General features: G+C 68.4%; 3 protein-coding genes across 5 annotated transcripts; 2 read left to right on the forward strand and 1 right to left on the reverse strand.

Annotated features, from left to right (window-relative positions):
* Positions 1–421: 421 nt before the first annotated feature.
* Positions 422–13,096, forward strand: SART1 (spliceosome associated factor 1, recruiter of U4/U6.U5 tri-snRNP). The gene is made up of 7 exons (XM_074572137.1): positions 422–622; positions 2,013–2,100; positions 5,733–5,823; positions 8,073–8,208; positions 8,316–8,405; positions 11,548–11,669; positions 12,966–13,096. Exons 1-7 carry the CDS (start codon positions 422–424, stop codon positions 12,982–12,984), a joined length of 747 nt encoding a protein of 248 aa, XP_074428238.1. The 3' UTR covers positions 12,985–13,096.
* On the forward strand, positions 3,638–5,086 carry LOC141737440 (uncharacterized). Its single transcript, XM_074572136.1, has 4 exons — positions 3,638–4,129; positions 4,236–4,360; positions 4,639–4,693; positions 5,015–5,086. The coding sequence occupies exons 1-4, from the start codon at positions 3,638–3,640 to the stop codon at positions 5,084–5,086; spliced, it is 744 nt and encodes a 247-aa protein (XP_074428237.1).
* A 234-nt stretch (positions 13,097–13,330) lies between the features above and the next one.
* Positions 13,331–16,333, reverse strand: EIF1AD (eukaryotic translation initiation factor 1A domain containing). 3 transcript variants are annotated; one of them, XM_074572135.1, is made up of 6 exons: positions 16,288–16,333; positions 16,073–16,166; positions 15,374–15,482; positions 14,556–14,664; positions 14,396–14,422; positions 13,331–13,795 (listed from the first exon to the last, which is right to left on the reverse strand). In XM_074572135.1, the coding sequence occupies exons 2-6, from the start codon at positions 16,157–16,159 to the stop codon at positions 13,645–13,647; spliced, it is 483 nt and encodes a 160-aa protein (XP_074428236.1). In that variant the 5' UTR covers positions 16,160–16,166; positions 16,288–16,333; the 3' UTR covers positions 13,331–13,644. The 3 variants fall into 3 exon arrangements, with proteins under 3 accessions (XP_074428236.1, XP_074428234.1, XP_074428235.1); XM_074572133.1 differs by having other exon boundaries at positions 13,331–13,799; positions 16,288–16,332; XM_074572134.1 differs by lacking the exon at positions 16,288–16,333 and having other exon boundaries at positions 13,331–13,707; positions 16,073–16,259.
* Between the last annotated feature and the right edge of the window lie 355 nt (positions 16,334–16,688).

The following is a 16,688-nucleotide window of genomic DNA, read 5'->3' on the forward strand; positions in this document are numbered from 1 at the left end:
CCTTGATGCCCCCCCCGTGTCCCTGGTGCCCCCCCCGTGTCCCTTGATGCATCCCCGATGTCCCCTCCCTCCATGTCTCTGGTGCCCCCCCCGGGTCCCTGGTGTCCCCGATGTCCCCCCCCGTCTGTGTCCCTCGATGCCCCCCCCATGTCCCTGGTGCCCCCCCCGTGTCCCCGATGTCCTCCCCGCTCCATGTCCCTGGTGCCCCCCCCCCCCCCGTGTCCCTGGTGTCCCTTGATGTCCCCCCCCATGTCCCCGATGTCCCCCCCCCCATGTCCCCGATGTCCCCCCCCCGTGTCCCCGATGTCGCCCCCCCTGTGTCCCTGGTGTCCCCGATGTCCCCCCCCCCCGTGTCCCTCGATGCCCCCCCCATGTCTCTGGTGCCCCCCCTGTGTCCCTCGATGCCCCCCCCATGTCCCCGATGTCCCCCCTGCTCCATGTCCCTGGTGCCCCCCCGTGTCCCTGGTGTCCCCCCCCCCCCGTGTCCCCGGTGCCCCCCCCGTGTCCCCAGGCCCTGGAGCGGGCGGGGCGCGCGTCCCCCCCCGGCCCCCCCGACTCGGAGGGGGAGGAGAACGTGGGCTGGAGCAGCGTCAACCTGGCGGAGGAGCGGCAGCAGCAGGACGTGAGCCCCGGGGGGGCACCCTGAAACGGGGGGGGGCACCCCAGGAACGGGGGGGGCAACCCAAAACAGGAGGGGACCCCAGGAACGGGGGGGGGCACCCTGAAAACAGGGGGGGACCCTGAAAACAGGGGGGGAGGCACCCCAGGGACGGGGGGGGCACTCTGAAAGTGGGGGCACTCTGAAAGGGGGGTCACCCCAGGGACGGGGGGGGGCACCCTGAAAATGGAGGGGCGCACCCTGAAAGGGGGGGGGCACCCTGAAAACGGGGGGGGGGGCACCCTGAAAACGGGGGGGGGCACCCTGAAACGGGGGGGGGGCACCCCAGGGACGGGGGGGGGGCACCCTGAAAATGGAGGGGCGCATCCTGAAAGGGGGGGGGCACCCTGAAACGGGGGGGTGGCACCCTGAAAACGGGGGGGCGACCCTGAAACGGGGGGGGGGCACCCTGAAAACGGGGGGGCGACCCTGAAAACGGGGGGGGGGCACCCCAGGGACAGGGGGGGCACCCCAGGGACGGGGGAGGCACCCTGAAAACGGGGGGGGGGCACCCCAGGAAGGGGGGGGGCACACTGAAAACGGGGGGGGGCACCCCAGGAATGGGGGAGGCACCCTGAAAACGGAGGGGGGGGCACTCTGAAAACGGGGGGGGGCACCCCAGGAAGGCGGGGGCACACTGAAAACGGGGGGGGGGGGGGGGGCAACCCAAAACGGGGGGGGACCCCAGGAACGGGGGGAGCACCCCAGGAATGGGAGGGTCACACTGAAAACGGGGGGGGGAACCACAGGGATGGGGGGGGATATCCCGAAAGGGGGGGTGGGGGGGCACCCCAAAAACCAGGGGATCCTGAAACTGGGGGGGGGGGCACCCTGAAAGGGGGGGGGGGCACCCTGAAACGGGGGGCTGGCACCCTGAAAACGGGGGGGGGCACCCCAGGGACGGGGGGGGACACCCTGAAAACGGGGGGGGCACCCTGAAAACGGGAGGGGGGCACCGCAGGAACAGGGGGGGGCACCTCGAAACGGGGGGGGGGCATGCCAGGGATGGGGGGGCACCCTGAAAATGGGGGGGGGACACCCCAGGGATGGGGGGGGATATCCCGAAAGGGGGGGTGGGGGGGCACCCCAAAAACCAGGGGATCCTGAAACTGGGGGGAGGGGGGGCACCCTGAAACGGGGGGGGGGGCACCCTGAAAGCGGGGGGGGGGCAACACCCTGAAAACGTGGGGGGGGGGGGATCACCCCGGGGGGGGGGGGGGGGGCACCCCGAAAATGGAGGGGAGCCCCCGGGGGGGGGCCCCAAAGTGGGCGGGGGTGTGGGGGGGGAATGTCATCACTGACCCCCTTTGCCCCCCCCTTTTGCCCCCCCCCCTTTGCCCCCCCCCCCCCCCAGTTTTCGGCCTCTTCCACCACCATCTTGGACGAGGAGCCCATCGTCAACCGGGGGCTGGCGGCCGCCCTCCTGCTCTGCCAGAACAAGGGTAGGGGGCGCTATGGGGCGGGGGGGGGGGGTGTCGGGGGGGGGGGGCGCTATGGGGCGGGGGGGTGGGTGTGTGCTATGGGGCTGGGGAGGGGGGGGGCCTTTATTGGGTGTGTGTAGGGGGGGAAGTGTTCCTATAAGGGGGGTTTGGCTTCCCTATGGGGCAGGTTGGGGTCCCTCTGGGGGGCTTGGGGGTCTCTATGGGGCAGGTCGGGGCCTCTATGGGGTGGTTTGGGGTCCCTCTAGGGGGCTTGGGGGTCTCTATGGGGCAGGTTGGGGCCTCTATAGGGTGGTTTGGGGTCTCTATGGGGCGGGTTGGGGTCCCTCTGGAGGGCTTGGGGGTCCCTATGGGGCAGGCTGGGGTCCCTATGGGGGGGAGTGTTGCTCTAGGGGGGCTTGGGGGTCTCTATGGGGCAGGTTGGGGTCCCTATGGGGGGGAGTGTTGCTCTAGGGGGGCTTGGGGGTCTCTATGGGGCAGGTTGGGGTCTCTGTGGGGTGGTTTGGGGTCCCTCTAGGGGGCTTGGGGGTCTCTATGGGGCAGGTTGGGGTCCCTATGGGGTGGTTTGGGGTCCCTCTAGGGGGCTTGGGGGTCTCTATGGGACAGCTCGGGGCCTCTATAGGGTGGTTTGGGGTGTCTATGGGGCAGGTTGGGGCCTCTATGGGGTGGTTTGGGGTCCCGCTAGGGGTCTTGGGGGTCTCTATGGGGCAGGTTGGGGTCTCTATGGGGTGATTTGGGGTCCCTCTGGGGGGCTTGGGGGTCTCTATGGGGCAGGTTGGGGTCTCTATGGGGTGATTTGGCTTCCCTCTGGGGGGCTTGGGGGTCTCTATGGGGCAGGTTGGGGCCTCTATGGGGTGGTTTGGGGTCCCTCTAGGGGGCTTGGGGGTCTCTGTGGGGCAGGTTGGGGCCTCTATGGGGTGGTTTGGGGTCCCTCTGGAGGGCTTGGGGGTCTCTATGGGGCAGGTCGGGGCCTCTATGGGGTGGTTTGGGGTCCCTCTGGAGGGCTTGGGGGTCTCTATGGGGCAGGTTGGGGTCCCTACGGGGGGGAGTGTTGCTATAGGAGGGCTTTGGGGTCTCTATGGGGCAGGCTGGAGCCTCTATAGGGTGGTTTGGGGTCCCTCTAGGGGGCTTGGGGGTCCCTGTGGGGCAGGTTGGGGTCTCTATGGGGTGATTTGGGGTCCCTCTGGGGGGCTCGGGGGTCTCTATGGGGCAGGCTGGGGTCTCTATGGGGTGGTTTGGGGTCCCTCTAGGGGGCTTGGGGGTCTCTATGGGGCAGGTCGGGGTCTCTATAGGGTGGTTTGGGGTCCCTCTAGGGGGCTTGGGGGTCTCTATGGGGCAGGTTGGGGCCTCTATAGGGTGGTTTGGGATCTCTATGGGGCAGGTTGGGGCCTCTATGGGGTGGTTTGGGGTCCCTCTAGGGGGCTTGGGGGTCTCTATGGGGCAGGTCGGGGTCTCTATAGGGTCGTTTGGGGTCCCTCTGGGGGGCTTGGGGGTCTCTATGGGGCAGGTTGGGGCTTCTATAGGGTGGTTTGGGGCCTCTATGGGGTGGTTTGGGGTCCCTCTAGGGGTCTTGGGGGTCTCTATGGGGCAGGTCGGGGCCTCTGTGGGGTGGTTTGGGGTCCCTCTGGGGGGCTTGGGCGTCTCTATGGGGCAGGTTGGGGCTTCTATAGGGTGGTTTGGGGTCTCTATGGGGCAGGTTGGGGCCTCTATGTGGTGGTTTGGGGTCCCTCTAGGGGTCTTGGGGGTCTCTATGGGGCAGGTCGGGGCCTCTGTGGGGTGGTTTAGGGTCCCTCTGGGGGGCTTGGGGGTCTCTATGGGGCAGGTTGGGGCTTCTATAGGGTGGTTTGGGGTCTCTATGGGGCAGGTTGGGGCCTCTATGGGGTGGTTTGGGGTCCCTCTAGGGGTCTTGGGGGTCTCTATGGGGCAGGTCGGGGCCTCTGTGGGGTGGTTTGGGGTCCCTCTAGGGGGCTTGGGGGTCTCTATGGGGCAGGTTGGGGCTTCTATAGGGTGGTTTGGGGTCTCTATGGGGCAGGTTGGGGCCTCTATGGGGTGGCTTGGGGGTCTCTATGGGGCAGGTCGGGGTCTCTATAGGGTGGTTTGGGGTCCCTCTAGGGGGCTTGGGGGTCCCTATGGGGCAGGTTGGAGTCCTTATGGGGGGGGAGTGTTGCTATAGGGGGGCTTTGGGGTCCCTATGGGGCAGGTTGGGGCCTCTATGGGACGGATTGGGGTCCCTCTGGAGGGTTTACGGGTCTCTATGGGGCAGGTTGGGGTCCCTATGGGGGGGAGTGTTGCTATAGGGGTGCTTGGGGGTCTCTATGGGGCAGGTTGGGGCCTCTATGGGGTGGTTTGGGGTCCCTCTGGAGGGCTTTGGGGTCCCTATGGGGCAGGCTGGAGCCTCTATAGGGTGGTTTGGGGTCCCTCTAGGGGGCTTGGGGGTCCCTGTGGGGCAGGTTGGGGTCTCTATGGGGTGATTTGGGGTCCCTCTGGGGGGCTTGGGGGTCTCTATGGGGCAGGTTGGGGTCTCTATGGGGTGGTTTGCAGTCCCTCTGGGGGGCTTGGGGGTCTCTATGGGGCAGGTCGGGGCCTCTATGGGGTGGTTTGGGGTGCCTCTGGAGGGCTTGGGGGTCTCTATGGGGCAGGTCGGGGCCTCTATGGGGTGGTTTGGGGTCCCTCTGGAGGGCTTGGGGGTCTCTATGGGGCAGGTTGGGGTCCCTACGGGGGGGAGTGTTGCTATAGGAGGGCTTTGGGGTCCCTATGGGGCAGGCTGGAGCCTCTATAGGGTGGTTTGGGGTCCCTCTAGGGGGCTTGGGGGTCTCTGTGGGGCAGGTTGGGGTCTCTATGGGGTGATTTGGGGTCCCTCTGGGGGGCTCAGGGGTCTCTATGGGGCAGGCTGGGGTCTCTATGGGGTGGTTTGGGGTCCCTCTGGGGGGCTTGGGGGTCTCTATGGGGCAGGTTGGGGTCTCTATGGGGTGGTTTGGGGTCCCTCTAGGGGGCTTGGGGGTCCCTATGGGGCAGGTTGGGGTCCCTATGGGGAGAGAATGGTAGCTATAGGGCGCTGTGGGGTGGCTATAGGGTGCTGTGGGGTCTCTATAGGGCTGTGTGGGGTGGCTATAGGGTGCTGTGGGTCACTATAGGGCACTGTGGGGTGGCTGTAGGAGTGTATGGGGTGGCTGTATGGCGCCGTGGGTTGCTATAGGGCGGCGTGGGGTGGCTGTAGGGGGCTGTGGGTTGCTATAGGGCACTGTGGGGTGGCTGTCTGGCGCCGTGGGGTGGCTGTCGGGCGCCATGGGGTGGCTGTAGGGCTGTATGGGGTGGCTGTCGGGCGCCGTGGGTCGCTATAGGGCGCCGTGGGGTGGCTGTAGGGCTGTATGGGGTGGCTGTCGGGCGCCGTGGGTCGCTATAGGGCGCCGTGGGGTGGCTGTAGGGCTGTATGGGGTGGCTGTCGGGCGCCGTGGGTCGCTATAGGGCGCCGTGGGGTGGCTGTAGGGCTGTATGGGGTGGCTGTCGGGCGCCGTGGGTCGCTATAGGGCGCCGTGGGGTGGCTGTAGGGCTGTATGGGGTGGCTGTAGGGCTGTATGGGGTGGCTGGCGGGCGCCGTGGGTCGCTATAGGGCGCCGTGGGTCCGTGCCCCCCAGGGCTGCTGGAGACGACGGTGCAGAAGGTCGCCCGGGTGAAGGCCCCCAACAAGTCCCTGCCCTCGGCCGTCTACTGCATCGAGGACAAGATGTGGGTGACGGCACCCCCCTGTCACCCCCCTGTCACCCCCCTGTCACCCCCCTGTCATCCCCCTGTCACCCCCCTGTCACCCCCCCCGCCCCATGTCACCCCCCGTCACCCCCGTGTCACCTCCCCATCACCTCGTGGCACCCCCCCGTGTCACCCAGCGTCAGCCCCTGTCACCCCCCCACCCCATGTCACCCCTATGTCACCCCCCTGTCACCCCCCCCCTCCCATGTCACCCCCCTGTCACCTCCCCGTCACCTCCCCATCACCTCGTGGCACCCCCCGTGTCACCCCCCGTGTCACCCAGCGTCACCCCCTGTCACCCCATGTCACCCCCGTCACCCCCCCGTCACCTCATGTCACCCCCCCGTCACCCAGTGTCACCCCCGTCACCCCCTGTCACCCCCCCACCCCATGTCACCCCTATGTCACCCCCCCCAGCACGCCCCGTGTCACCCCCGTGTCACCCCCGTGTCACCCCCGTGTCACCTCCCCGTCACCCCCCGTCACCCCCCGTCACCCCCCGTCACCCCCCGTCACCCCCCGTCACCCCTGTCACTCCCTGTCACTCCCTGTCACCCCGTGTCACCCCGTGTCATCCCTGTCACCCCCCCGTCACCTCATGTCACCCCCCATGTCATCCCCCGTCACCCCCCTGTCACCCCCCCACCCCTATGTCACCCCTATGTCGCCCCCGTGTCACCTCCCCGTCACCCCTTGTCACCCCCTGTCACCCCATGTCACCTCCTGTCACCCAGCGTCACCCCCTGTCACACCATGTCATCCCCCGTCACCCCCGTCACCCCCCTGTCACCCCCGTCACCTCGTGTCACCCCGTGTCACCCTCATCATCCCCGTCACCCCTGTGTCATCCCTGTCACCCCCGTCACCCCCCCGTCACCCAGTGTCATCTCCCCTGTCACCCAGTGTCACCCCTGTCACCCCCATCACCCCGTCACCCCCCACACCCCGTGTCACCTCCCCATCGCCCCCCTGTCACCCCGTGTCACCTCCCATGTCACCCCCATCACCACTGTCACCTCGTGTCACCCTGTGTCACCCTCGTCACCCCCCCGTCACCCCCTGCCACCTCCCCGTCACCTCATGTCACCCCCTGTCACCCAGTGTCACCCCTGTCACCCCATGTCACCCCGTCACCCCCCCCGTCACCCCCTGTCACCCCCCGTCACCCAGTGTCACCCTGTGTCACCCCATTACCCCCCCGCCACCCTCATGTCACCCCCCTGTCACCCAGTGTCACCCCTGTCACCCCCCCACACCCCGTGTCACCTCCCCATCACCTCATGTCACCCCCCGTCACCCCGTGTCACCCCGTGTCACCCCCCCCGTGACCCACCCGGCTGGTGTGGGGAGCACCGACGCTGCCGTGTCCCCAGGTGCCACCATCCCCGTGTCCCCCCCGTGTCCCCTCCCTTGTCCCCTTGTCCCCGTGTCCCCCCCGATGTCCCCCCCCGTGTCCCCCCGACGCCAAGCGCAGCCGGCACAAGGGGACCCAAACGTGTCCCCCCCCCCGGGTGCCACCGCCTCCGTGTCCCCCCTTGTCCCCTGCTGTCTCTGTCCCCGTGTCACCCGTCGTCCCTGTGTGTCACCCTGTCCTGCTCTCCCCCGTGTCCCCAGTGTCCCCCGACGTCCCCCGTGTCCCCAGTGTCCCCCGACGTCCCCCGTGTCCCCCGACGTCCCCCGTGTCCCCAGTGTCCCCAGTGTCCCCGACATCCACAATGTCTCCTGTGTCCCCGGCGTCCCCCGTGTCCCCCATGTCCCCGATGTCCCCTGACATCCCCAACGTCCCCTGTGTCCCCAGTGTCCCCCGTGTCCTCGACATCCCTGGTGTCCCCCGTGTCCTCCATGTCCCCAGTGTCCCGATTGTCCCCAATGTCCCCAGTGTCCCCGCAGGGCCACCGATGCCAAGCCCTGCCAGGCCAAGGAGCACTTTGTGTCCCTGCTGTGTCCCTTGGTGCCCTTGTCCCGATGTCCCCCCGTGTCCCCAATGTCCCCCATGTCACCCGTGTCCCTAGTGTCCCCAATGTCCCTGACGTCCCCAATGTCCCCGGTGTCCCCACAGGGCCACCGATGCCAAGCCCTGCCAGGCCAAGGGGCACTTTGTGTCCCCGCCGTGTCCCTTGGTGCCCCTGTCCCGATGTCCCCCCGTGTCCCCCATGTCCCCGATGTCCCCCATGTCCCCGATGTCCCCAGTGTCCCCAATGTCCCCGACGTCCCCGCTGTCCCCGCAGGGCCATCGATGACAAGTACAGCCGGCGGGAGGAGTACCGGGGCTTCACGCAGGACTTCAAGGAGAAGGACGGCTACCGGCCCGACGTCAAGATCGAGTACGTGGACGAGACCGGCCGCAAGCTGACGCCCAAGGAGGTGACCCAGGGACGGGGCGGGGGGGGGACACATGGCCCGGGGGAGGGTGTTGGGGGGTGTCACACGCGTCCCCTGACACCCCCCCTGCCCCCCCCCCCCCCAAAAAGGCGTTCCGGCAGTTGTCCCACCGCTTCCACGGGAAGGGCTCGGGGAAGATGAAGACGGAGCGGAGGATGAAGAAGTTGGACGAGGAGGCGGTGAGGGGCTGGGGGGGGAGGGGGTCCCCGGCCCGGTTTGGGGGGGTCCTTAGTCCAGTTGGGGGGTCCCCGGCCCAGTTTGGGGGTTCTCAGCCCAATTTCGGGGCCCTCGGCCCGGTTTCGGGGTCCCCTCGGCCTAGTTGTGGGGCCCTCGGCCCAGTTTGGGGGTCCTTTAGTCCACTTTGGGCATTCTCGGCCCGGTTTGGGGGTCCCTTCAGCCCAGTTTGGGGCTCCCCGGCCCAGTTTGGGGGTTCTCATCCCAGTTTGGGGATCCTTGGTCCAGTTTGAGGGTTCTCGGCCCGGTTTGGGGGTCCCCTCGGCCTAGTTTTGGGGTCCCCGGCGCAGTTTGGGCAACCTTCGGCCCAGTTTTGGGGGTTCTCGGTCTGGTTTTGGGATCCCCTCGGTCTAGTTTTGGGGTCCCCAGCCCAGTTTGGAGGTTCTCATCCCAGTTTGGAGGTTCTCATCCCAGTTTTGGGGGTTCTCGGCCCAGTTTTGGGGCTCCTTTCAGCCCAGTTTGGGGCTCCCCGGCCCAGTTTGGGGGTTCTCATCCCAGTTTGGGGATCCTTGGTCCAGTTTGAGGGTTCTCGGCCCAGTTTTGGGGGTTCTCGGCCCGGTTTGGGGGTCCCCTCGGCCTAGTTTTGGGGTCCCCGGCCCAGTTTGGGCAACCTTCGGCCCAGTTTTGGGGGTTCTCGGTCTGGTTTTGGGATCCCCTCGGCCTAGTTTTGGGGTCCCCAGCCCAGTTTGGGGGTTCTCATCCCAGTTTGGGGGTTCTCGGCCCAGTTTGGGGCTCCTTTCAGCCCAGTTTGGGGCTCCCCGGCCCAGTTTGGGGGTTCTCATCCCAGTTTGGGGATCCTTGGTCCAGTTTGGGGGTTCTCAGCCCAGTTTTGGGGGTTCTCGGCCCAGTTTGGGAGTCCTTAGTCCAGTTTGGGGGTTCTCGGCCCAATTTTGGGGTCCTCGGCCCAGTTTGGGGGCCCCCTCGGCCTAGTTTTGGGGTCCCTGGCCCAGTTTGGGGGTTCTCATCCCAGTTTGGGGATCCTTGGTCCAGTTTGGGGGTTCTCAGCCCAGTTTTGGGGGTTCTCGGCCCGGTTTGGGGGTCCCCTCGGCCTAGTTTTGGGGTCCCCGGCGCAGTTTGGGCAACCTTCGGCCCAGTTTGGGGGTTCTCAGTCTGGTTTTGGGATCCCCTCGGCCTAGTTTTGGGGTCCCCAGCCCAGTTTGGGGGTTCTCATCCCAGTTTGGGGATCCTTGGTCCAGTTTGGGGGTTCTCGGCCCAGTTTTGGGGCCCTCGGCCCGGTTTGGGGGCCCCCTCGGCCTAGTTTTGGGGTCCCCGGCCCAGTTTGGGGGTTCTCATCCCAGTTTGGGGATCCTTGGTCCAGTTTGGGGGTTCTCAGCCCAATTTCGGGGCCCTCGGCCCGGTTTGGGGGTCCCCTCGGCCTAGTTTTGGGGTCCCCGGCCCAGTTTGGGCAACCTTCGGCCCAGTTTGGGGGTTCTCACCCCAATTTTGGGGTCCCCAGCCCAGTTTGGGCGTTCTTGGCCCAGTTTGGGGGTTCTCAGCCCAGTTTGGGGGTCCCTGGCCCACTTTGGGGGTCCCCTCGGCCCACTTTGGGGGTCCCCTCGGCCCAGTTTGGGGGTCCCCTCAGCCCAGTTTGAGGGTGCTGAGCCCAGTTTGAGGGTCCCCTCATCCCAGTTTGGGGGTCCCCGGCCCAGTTCGGGGGTTCTCAGTCCAATTTTGGGGTCCTTGGCCCAGTTTGGGTGACCCTCAGCCCAGTTTGGGGGTGCTGAGCCCAGTTTGGGGGTCCCCTCATCCCAGTTTAGGGACTCCCTGGCCCAGTTTGAGGGTCCTTAGTCCAGTTTGGGGGTCCCCTCGGCCCAGTTTGGGGGTTCTCGTCCCAGTTTGGGGGTCCCCGGGGCCCAATTTGGGGATCCCCCGGCCTCATTGGGGTCCCTCTGGCCCAATGTTGGGGTCACTTTGGCCCCATTTGGGGGCTCCTCAGTGGTTTTGGGGGTTCCTCTGACCCGATTTGGGATGATTTTGCCCCAATCTGGGGGGGGGGGGCCTCCCCCCCGATTTTGGGGTCCCCCCCCCGATTTTGGGGTCCCCCCGACCCAATTTGGGGTCCCTTCGGCGCTTCTGGCGTCCCCTTCAGCCCAATTTGGGGTGACTTTGGCCCAATTTGGGGACCCCCCCGAACCCCAATTTTTGGGGCCCTCCCGGATCGTTTTTGGGGTCCAACCCCCCCCCCCGGGCTGCGTTTTGGGATGAAAAGGGGAGGTTTTGGGGCTGGGGGAATCCCCTCTTTTGGTGGTGGGGGGGGTTGGGCCCCATTTTTGGGGGTCCCTCCCACTTTGGGGGGGGTCTCCCTGACTTTGGGGGGGGGCCCTTAGATTTTGGGGTGCCCCCACTCTGGGGGGGGGTCCCCCAAATGTCCTCCCCCCCCTCATCCGGGCTGCTTTTTGGGATGGAAAGGGGAGGTTTTGGGGCTGGGGGATTCCCCTGTTTTGGTGGGGGGGGGGGGGGGGGGGTTGTGCCCCATTTTTGGGGGTCCCTCCCACTTTGGGGGGGGCCCCTTAGATTTTGGGGTGCCCCCTCCCCTCGGGGGGTCCCCTAAATGTCCTCTCCCCCCTCATCTGGGCTGCTTTTTGGGATGAAAAAGGGAGGTTTTGGGGCTGGGGGAATCCCCTCTTTTGGTGGGGGGGGGGGTTGTGCCCCATTTTTGGGGGTCTCTCCCACTTTGGGGGGGCCCTTTAGATTTTGGGGTGCCCCCACTCTGGGGGGGGTCCCCTAAATGTCCTCCCCCCCCTCATCTGGGCTGCTTTTTGGGATGAAAAGGGGAGGTTTTGGGGCTGGGGGAATCCCCTCCTTTGGGGGGGGGGGGAGGTTGTGCCCCATTTTTGGGGGTCTCTCCCACTTTGGGGGGGGCCCCTTAGATTTTGGGGTGCCCCCACTCTGGGGGGGGGTCCCCCAAATGTCCTCCCCCCCCCCATCCGGGCTGCTTTTTGGGATGGAAAGGGGAGGTTTTGGGGCTGGGGGAATCCCCTGGGGTTTTTTTTGGGGGGGTGTGCCCCATTTTTCGGGTGTCCCCCCCCGGCCGTGGGGGGGGGGGGGGGCTGACGGGGTGTCGTGTGTCGTGTCCCCCCCCCCCAGCTGCTGAAGAAGATGAGCTCCAGCGACACCCCCCTGGGGACGGTGGCGCTGCTGCAGGAGAAGCAAAAGGCCCAGAAGACGCCGTACATCGTCCTCAGCGGCAGCGGGAAGAGCATGAACGCGTGAGCCACTGGGAGCACTGGGAGGGGGACTGGGGGGGACTGGGAGCGCTGGGAGGGGGACTGGGGGGGACTGGGAGCGCTGGGAGGGGGACTGGGGGGCACTGGAGTGCTGGGAAGGGCACTGGGGGGGACTGAGGGAGACTGGGAGGGACTGGGAGGGGGACTGGGAGGCACTGGAGTGCTGGGAAGGGCACTGGGGGAGACTGGGAGGGGACCGGGAGGGGGACTGGGAGCACTGCGAGGGGGACTGGGGGAGACTGGGAGGGGGACTGGGAGGGACTGGGAGCACTGGGAGGGGGACTGGGGGGGACTGGGAGGGACGGGGAGCGCTGGGAGGGGGACTGGGAGGCACTGGAGTGCTGGGAAGGGCACTGGGGGAGACTGGGAGGGGACCGGGAGGGACTGGGAGCGCTGGGAGGAGGACTGGGAGGGACTGGGAGGGACTGGGAGGGGGACTGGGGGACACTGGAGTGCTGGGAAGGGTACTGGGGGAGACTGGGAGGGGACCGGGAGGGACTGGGAGCGCTGGGAGGAGGACTGGGAGGGACTGGGAGGGACTGGGAGGGGGACTGGGGGACACTGGAGTGCTGGGAAGGGTACTGGGGGAGACTGGGAGGGGGACTGGGAGTGCTGGGGGGGGACTGGGAGGCACTGGAGTGCTGGGAAGGGCACTGGGGGAGACTGGGAGGGGACCAGGAGGGACTGGGAGCAGTGGGAGGGGGACTGGGGGAGACTGGGAGGGGGACTGGGAGGGACTAGGAGCACTGGGAGGGGGACTGGGGGGGACTGGGAGGGACGGGGAGCGCTGGGAGGGGGACTGGGAGGCACTGGAGTGCTGGGAAGGACACTGGGGGAGACTGGGAGGGGGACTGGGGGAGACTGGGAGCACTGGGAGGTGGACTGAGGGGGACTGGGAGGGACTGGGAGCGCTGGGAGGGGGACTGGGGGGCACTGGAGTGCTGGGAAGGGTACTGGGGGAGACTGGGAGGGGGACTGGGAGTGCTGGGGGGGCACTGGGGAGGACTGGGAGGGGACCGGAAGGGACTGGGAGCACTGGGAGGGGGACTGGGGGGGACTGGGAGCGCTGGGAGGGGGACTGGGAGCGCTGGGGGGACACTGGGGGGGACTGGGAGTGTTGGGAGGGGCACTGGGAGGGGACTGGTAGGGCACTGGGGGGGACTGGGAGCACTGGGGGGGGACTGGGAGGGACGGGGAGCACTGGGAGGGGGACAGAAGGGGGGTGAGGGGGGAACTGGGAGCACTGGGGCACTGACTCCCCCCTTCCCCCCCCCCCAGGAACACCATCACTAAATGAGCGGCGCCGGGGGACGCCCCCGTGTCCTCCCCCTTGTCCCCCGTGTCCCCCCCCTTGTCCCCCGTGTCCCCCCCCAGCCCCGCGGGGACAATAAAGCCCTTGGGGACGGTCACTGTGCGTGTCCCCGCGTGTCACCTGGCCGGGCCTGGGCGGGGGGGGGGGGGGGACACAAAGCCACCCCCCTGTCCCCACGCGTGTGTGTTGGGGGGGGGGACGGGGGGGGACAGGACGGTGCCACCGCCCGCCCCCCATCGTCACCGGCCTTGGGGACAGCCCTGTCCCTCTGCCACCTCCGTGTGTCCCCCCAAGGCCCCTGCGAGGGGACGAAGCCACCGCCTGTCCCCGCTGCCACCCACAGTCCTTTATTGGGGGGGGCGGCCCCTGTCCCCGCGTGTCCCTCCGCGTGTCCCCGCTCGGGGGGACAGACCCCCCCCCCCCTTCACTGGGGGGGACATGGCGCGTCCTGGCTGCCACCGTCCCCTCTGTCCTTGTCCTCCCCGCTGTCACGGGGGCGCGTGTCCTTGTCACCCGGGCCCTTGTCACCCGCGTCCTTACCCTTTGTCACCCGCGTCCTTTTCCTCGGGGCTTGTGGCGTCGGTGTCACCCGGGTCCTCGGTGTCACCCGGGTCCTCTTTGGTGTCACCTGGGTCCTCCTCGGTGTCACCCGCGTCCTCCTCCTCCTCCTCCTCCTCGCTGTCCCCCGTGTCCCCCTCGCTGTCCCCGCTGTCCCCCGTGTCCCCGCGGGGCCCCCCCCGGTTGGTGTTGACGAAGAGCCCCACGTCCCCGTCCTCGGCGGGGGGGGGGGGCCCGGCTGCCTCGGGGACACCGCGGGGGGGGGGGGGGGCAATTAATACCCCCCCCCCCCATCCCCCCTAATTACCCCCCTCCAGATCGTCAGTCCCTAATTACCCCCCTCTTATTGCCCCCCCCCCCATTTGCTCCCGCGATATTGCCCCCCCCGTGTCATTGCCGCCCCCGCCCCAAATAATTACCCCCCCGCTCACCCTCTCATTTTATCGCCCCCCCGATACTGCCCCCCCCATTATTGCCCCTCCCCGTTTGCCCCCCCCCCACATTATTGCCCCCCCCATTATTGCCCCCCATTTATTCCCTGTATTTTTGGCCCACCCCCAATTATTCCCCCCCATAAGTTATTGCCCCTGCGCGTTACTGCCCCCCATTCGACCCCCCACATGTTATTGCCCCCCCCTCCGATATTACCCCCCCCCCCCTCCAATATTACCCCCCCCCAGGTTATTGCAGCCCCCCCCCCTCCCCCATTATTGCCCCCCCAATAATCCCCCCCCCAGCTTATTCCATCCCTCCTTAACCCCCCTCAATATTCCCCCCCCCCCCCCCCCCAAATTGCCCCCCTTCCCCCGGTTATTGCCCCCCCCCGCCATGAACTCACCCCTCCCGGGGGGCGAAGGCCTCGGGCCTGCAGGGAATTGGGGGGGGGGGGGTCACGGCTGGGAACTGGGAGGGGTTTGCCCCCCCCCCGGGGGGGGTATTTGCCCCCCGTGGAGGGGGAGGGGGGTAGTATTTGTCCCCCCCCCCGGGGGGGCGCCTACCAGAGCCCCTGGTGCTGCAGGAAGCGGACGTGGGGGGGCAGGAGCACGAGGGACATCTCGGCCTTGACCTTGTCCCCCTCCTCGATGGGGTCCACCAGCAGGAAGTCACCTGGGGGGGGGACACGACACACGGGGAGGGGGGGGGGTCAGGGGGGTCACCGAGAGTGGGGGGGACGGGGACAGAGGGGGACGGGGTGAGCGAGAGCGACTGCGGGGGTGACAGCGTGACTGGGGGCGATGAGGACGGGGGGGGGGTGACAGGATGACAGAAGAGGCGGCCGAGTGACGAGGGGGTGGCGGGGGGGTGGCAGCGGGGGTGGCGGGGTGACAAAGAGGTGACGGGGTGGCAGCGGGGGTGGCGGGGTGACAAGGGGTGACAGTGGGAGTGATGGGGGGTGACAGGGAGGTGACAGCAGGGGTGGCGAGGGGTGGCAGGGTGACAGGGAGGTGGCAGCGGGGGTGGCAGAGTGGCAGCAGGGGTGACGGGGTGACAGGGGGTGACAGCAGGGGGGGTGGCGGGGTGACAGTGGAGGTGACAAGAGGTGACAGCAGGGGTGATGGGGTGTGACAGCGGGGGGGTGACAGAGGGACAGCGCAGGTGACAGAGAGTGACAGCAGGGGGGGTGGGGTGACAGGGAGGTGACAGCGGGGGGGTGGCAGGGTGACAGGGAGGTGGCAGCGGGGGGGGCAGAGCGACAGCAAGGGTGGCGGGGTGACAAGGGGTGACAGCAGGGGGGGTGGCAGGGTGACGGGGGTGACAGAAGGGGTGGCAGGGTGACAGGGGGGTGACGGGGGGGTGACGGGGGGGGGGGTGTCACCTCTCTTGATCCAGACGTGGCGGCGGAAGCGGGGGGGCATGCTGGCCAGGAACCGCGTCCCCTCCGCCGTCTCCACCTCGTGCAGGTTGTTCCCCGGTGTCCCCAACACCTGGGGGGGGGGGGGGACGGGACACCCCCACACCCACCCACGCAACGGGTCAGGACCACACCCCCCCACCCCCCCCCGTGTCCCCCCCATCCCCTCGTCCCCCATGGCCACGTCCCCTCCCCCCAGTCCCTACGTCCCCCCCCATTGTCCCCATGGCCCCCCCCCATGTCTCTGTCCCCTGCCCGTCCCCCCACCTTCCCCCATGTATCCCCCCCCGCAGTGCCCCCCCCCCCCCCCCCCCGCCATATGTGTCCCCCCCCCCCCCCCCCGCCGTGTCCTCCTGTCCCCGCATGTTCCCACGGCCACTTCGCCCCCCCCCCCCCCCGTGTCACCGTGTCCCCTCCTCCATGTCCCCATGTCCGTGTCCCTCCCCCGATTCCCCCCCCCCCGCGCTTTGTGTCCCCCCCTCCCCGTCCCCATGGCCATCTGCCCCCCCCCCACCCCGTCCCCATGTCCCCCTAATGTCCCCCCCCCCCCCCCGATCCTCGGTGTCCCCTCCCGTGTCCCTCCCCGTGTAACCCCACCGTCACCCCCCCGACCCTCGGTTCCCCCCCCCCCCCCCCCCTCGCTGTCCCGCGGCCCCCCCGCACCCGCACGATGCGCTGCCCCGGCCCGGGCCGCACGCGCTCCTCCAGCAGCTCGCGCAGCACGTGCTTCCGCTTGGTGGCGCGCGACATGGCGGGGCTGCGGCGACACCGGGAGGCGGGGGAGGGGGGGGGGGGAAGGTTGGGATGCGACGGTCCGACCGGGCCGCCGCCGCCACCCCCGCCGCCGCCGCCACCCCCCGGCGGCCGGCGCCGCTCACCTCGTTCCGGCACTTCCGCGTGCGTCACTTCCGGGGAGAGACGGGAGCGTCCGCGCGTCTCTATGGTGGATCCGGAAGGGGCGGGGCCACCGTCAGGACACGCTCACGGGGGGGGGGCGGGGTTTCCCGGCGCCTGGGAGAAGGGGGTGTTTGGGCGGGGCTATGCAAATCGAGGGGGCGCGACATGCAAATGAGGCGCGTGGAAGGCGGCGGGCGGGGTTATGCAAATCAGCCGCGCGCGGGGGCGGTATGCAAATGAGGAGGCGCTATGCAAAAGAGGCTGGTGGTGGGCGGGGCATGCAAACGAGGAGGGCGTGGCCTGGATGGCGCAGGCCGCCCTATGGGAACTACTGAAGCGGGGGGGGGGGTCGCTGTGACGTCATCACCGTCACATGGTCGCC

The sequence above is a fragment of the Larus michahellis genome, unplaced genomic scaffold (genome assembly GCF_964199755.1).
Source record: "Larus michahellis unplaced genomic scaffold, bLarMic1.1 SCAFFOLD_565, whole genome shotgun sequence".
In the NCBI taxonomy this organism is placed as follows: domain Eukaryota; kingdom Metazoa; phylum Chordata; class Aves; order Charadriiformes; family Laridae; genus Larus; species Larus michahellis.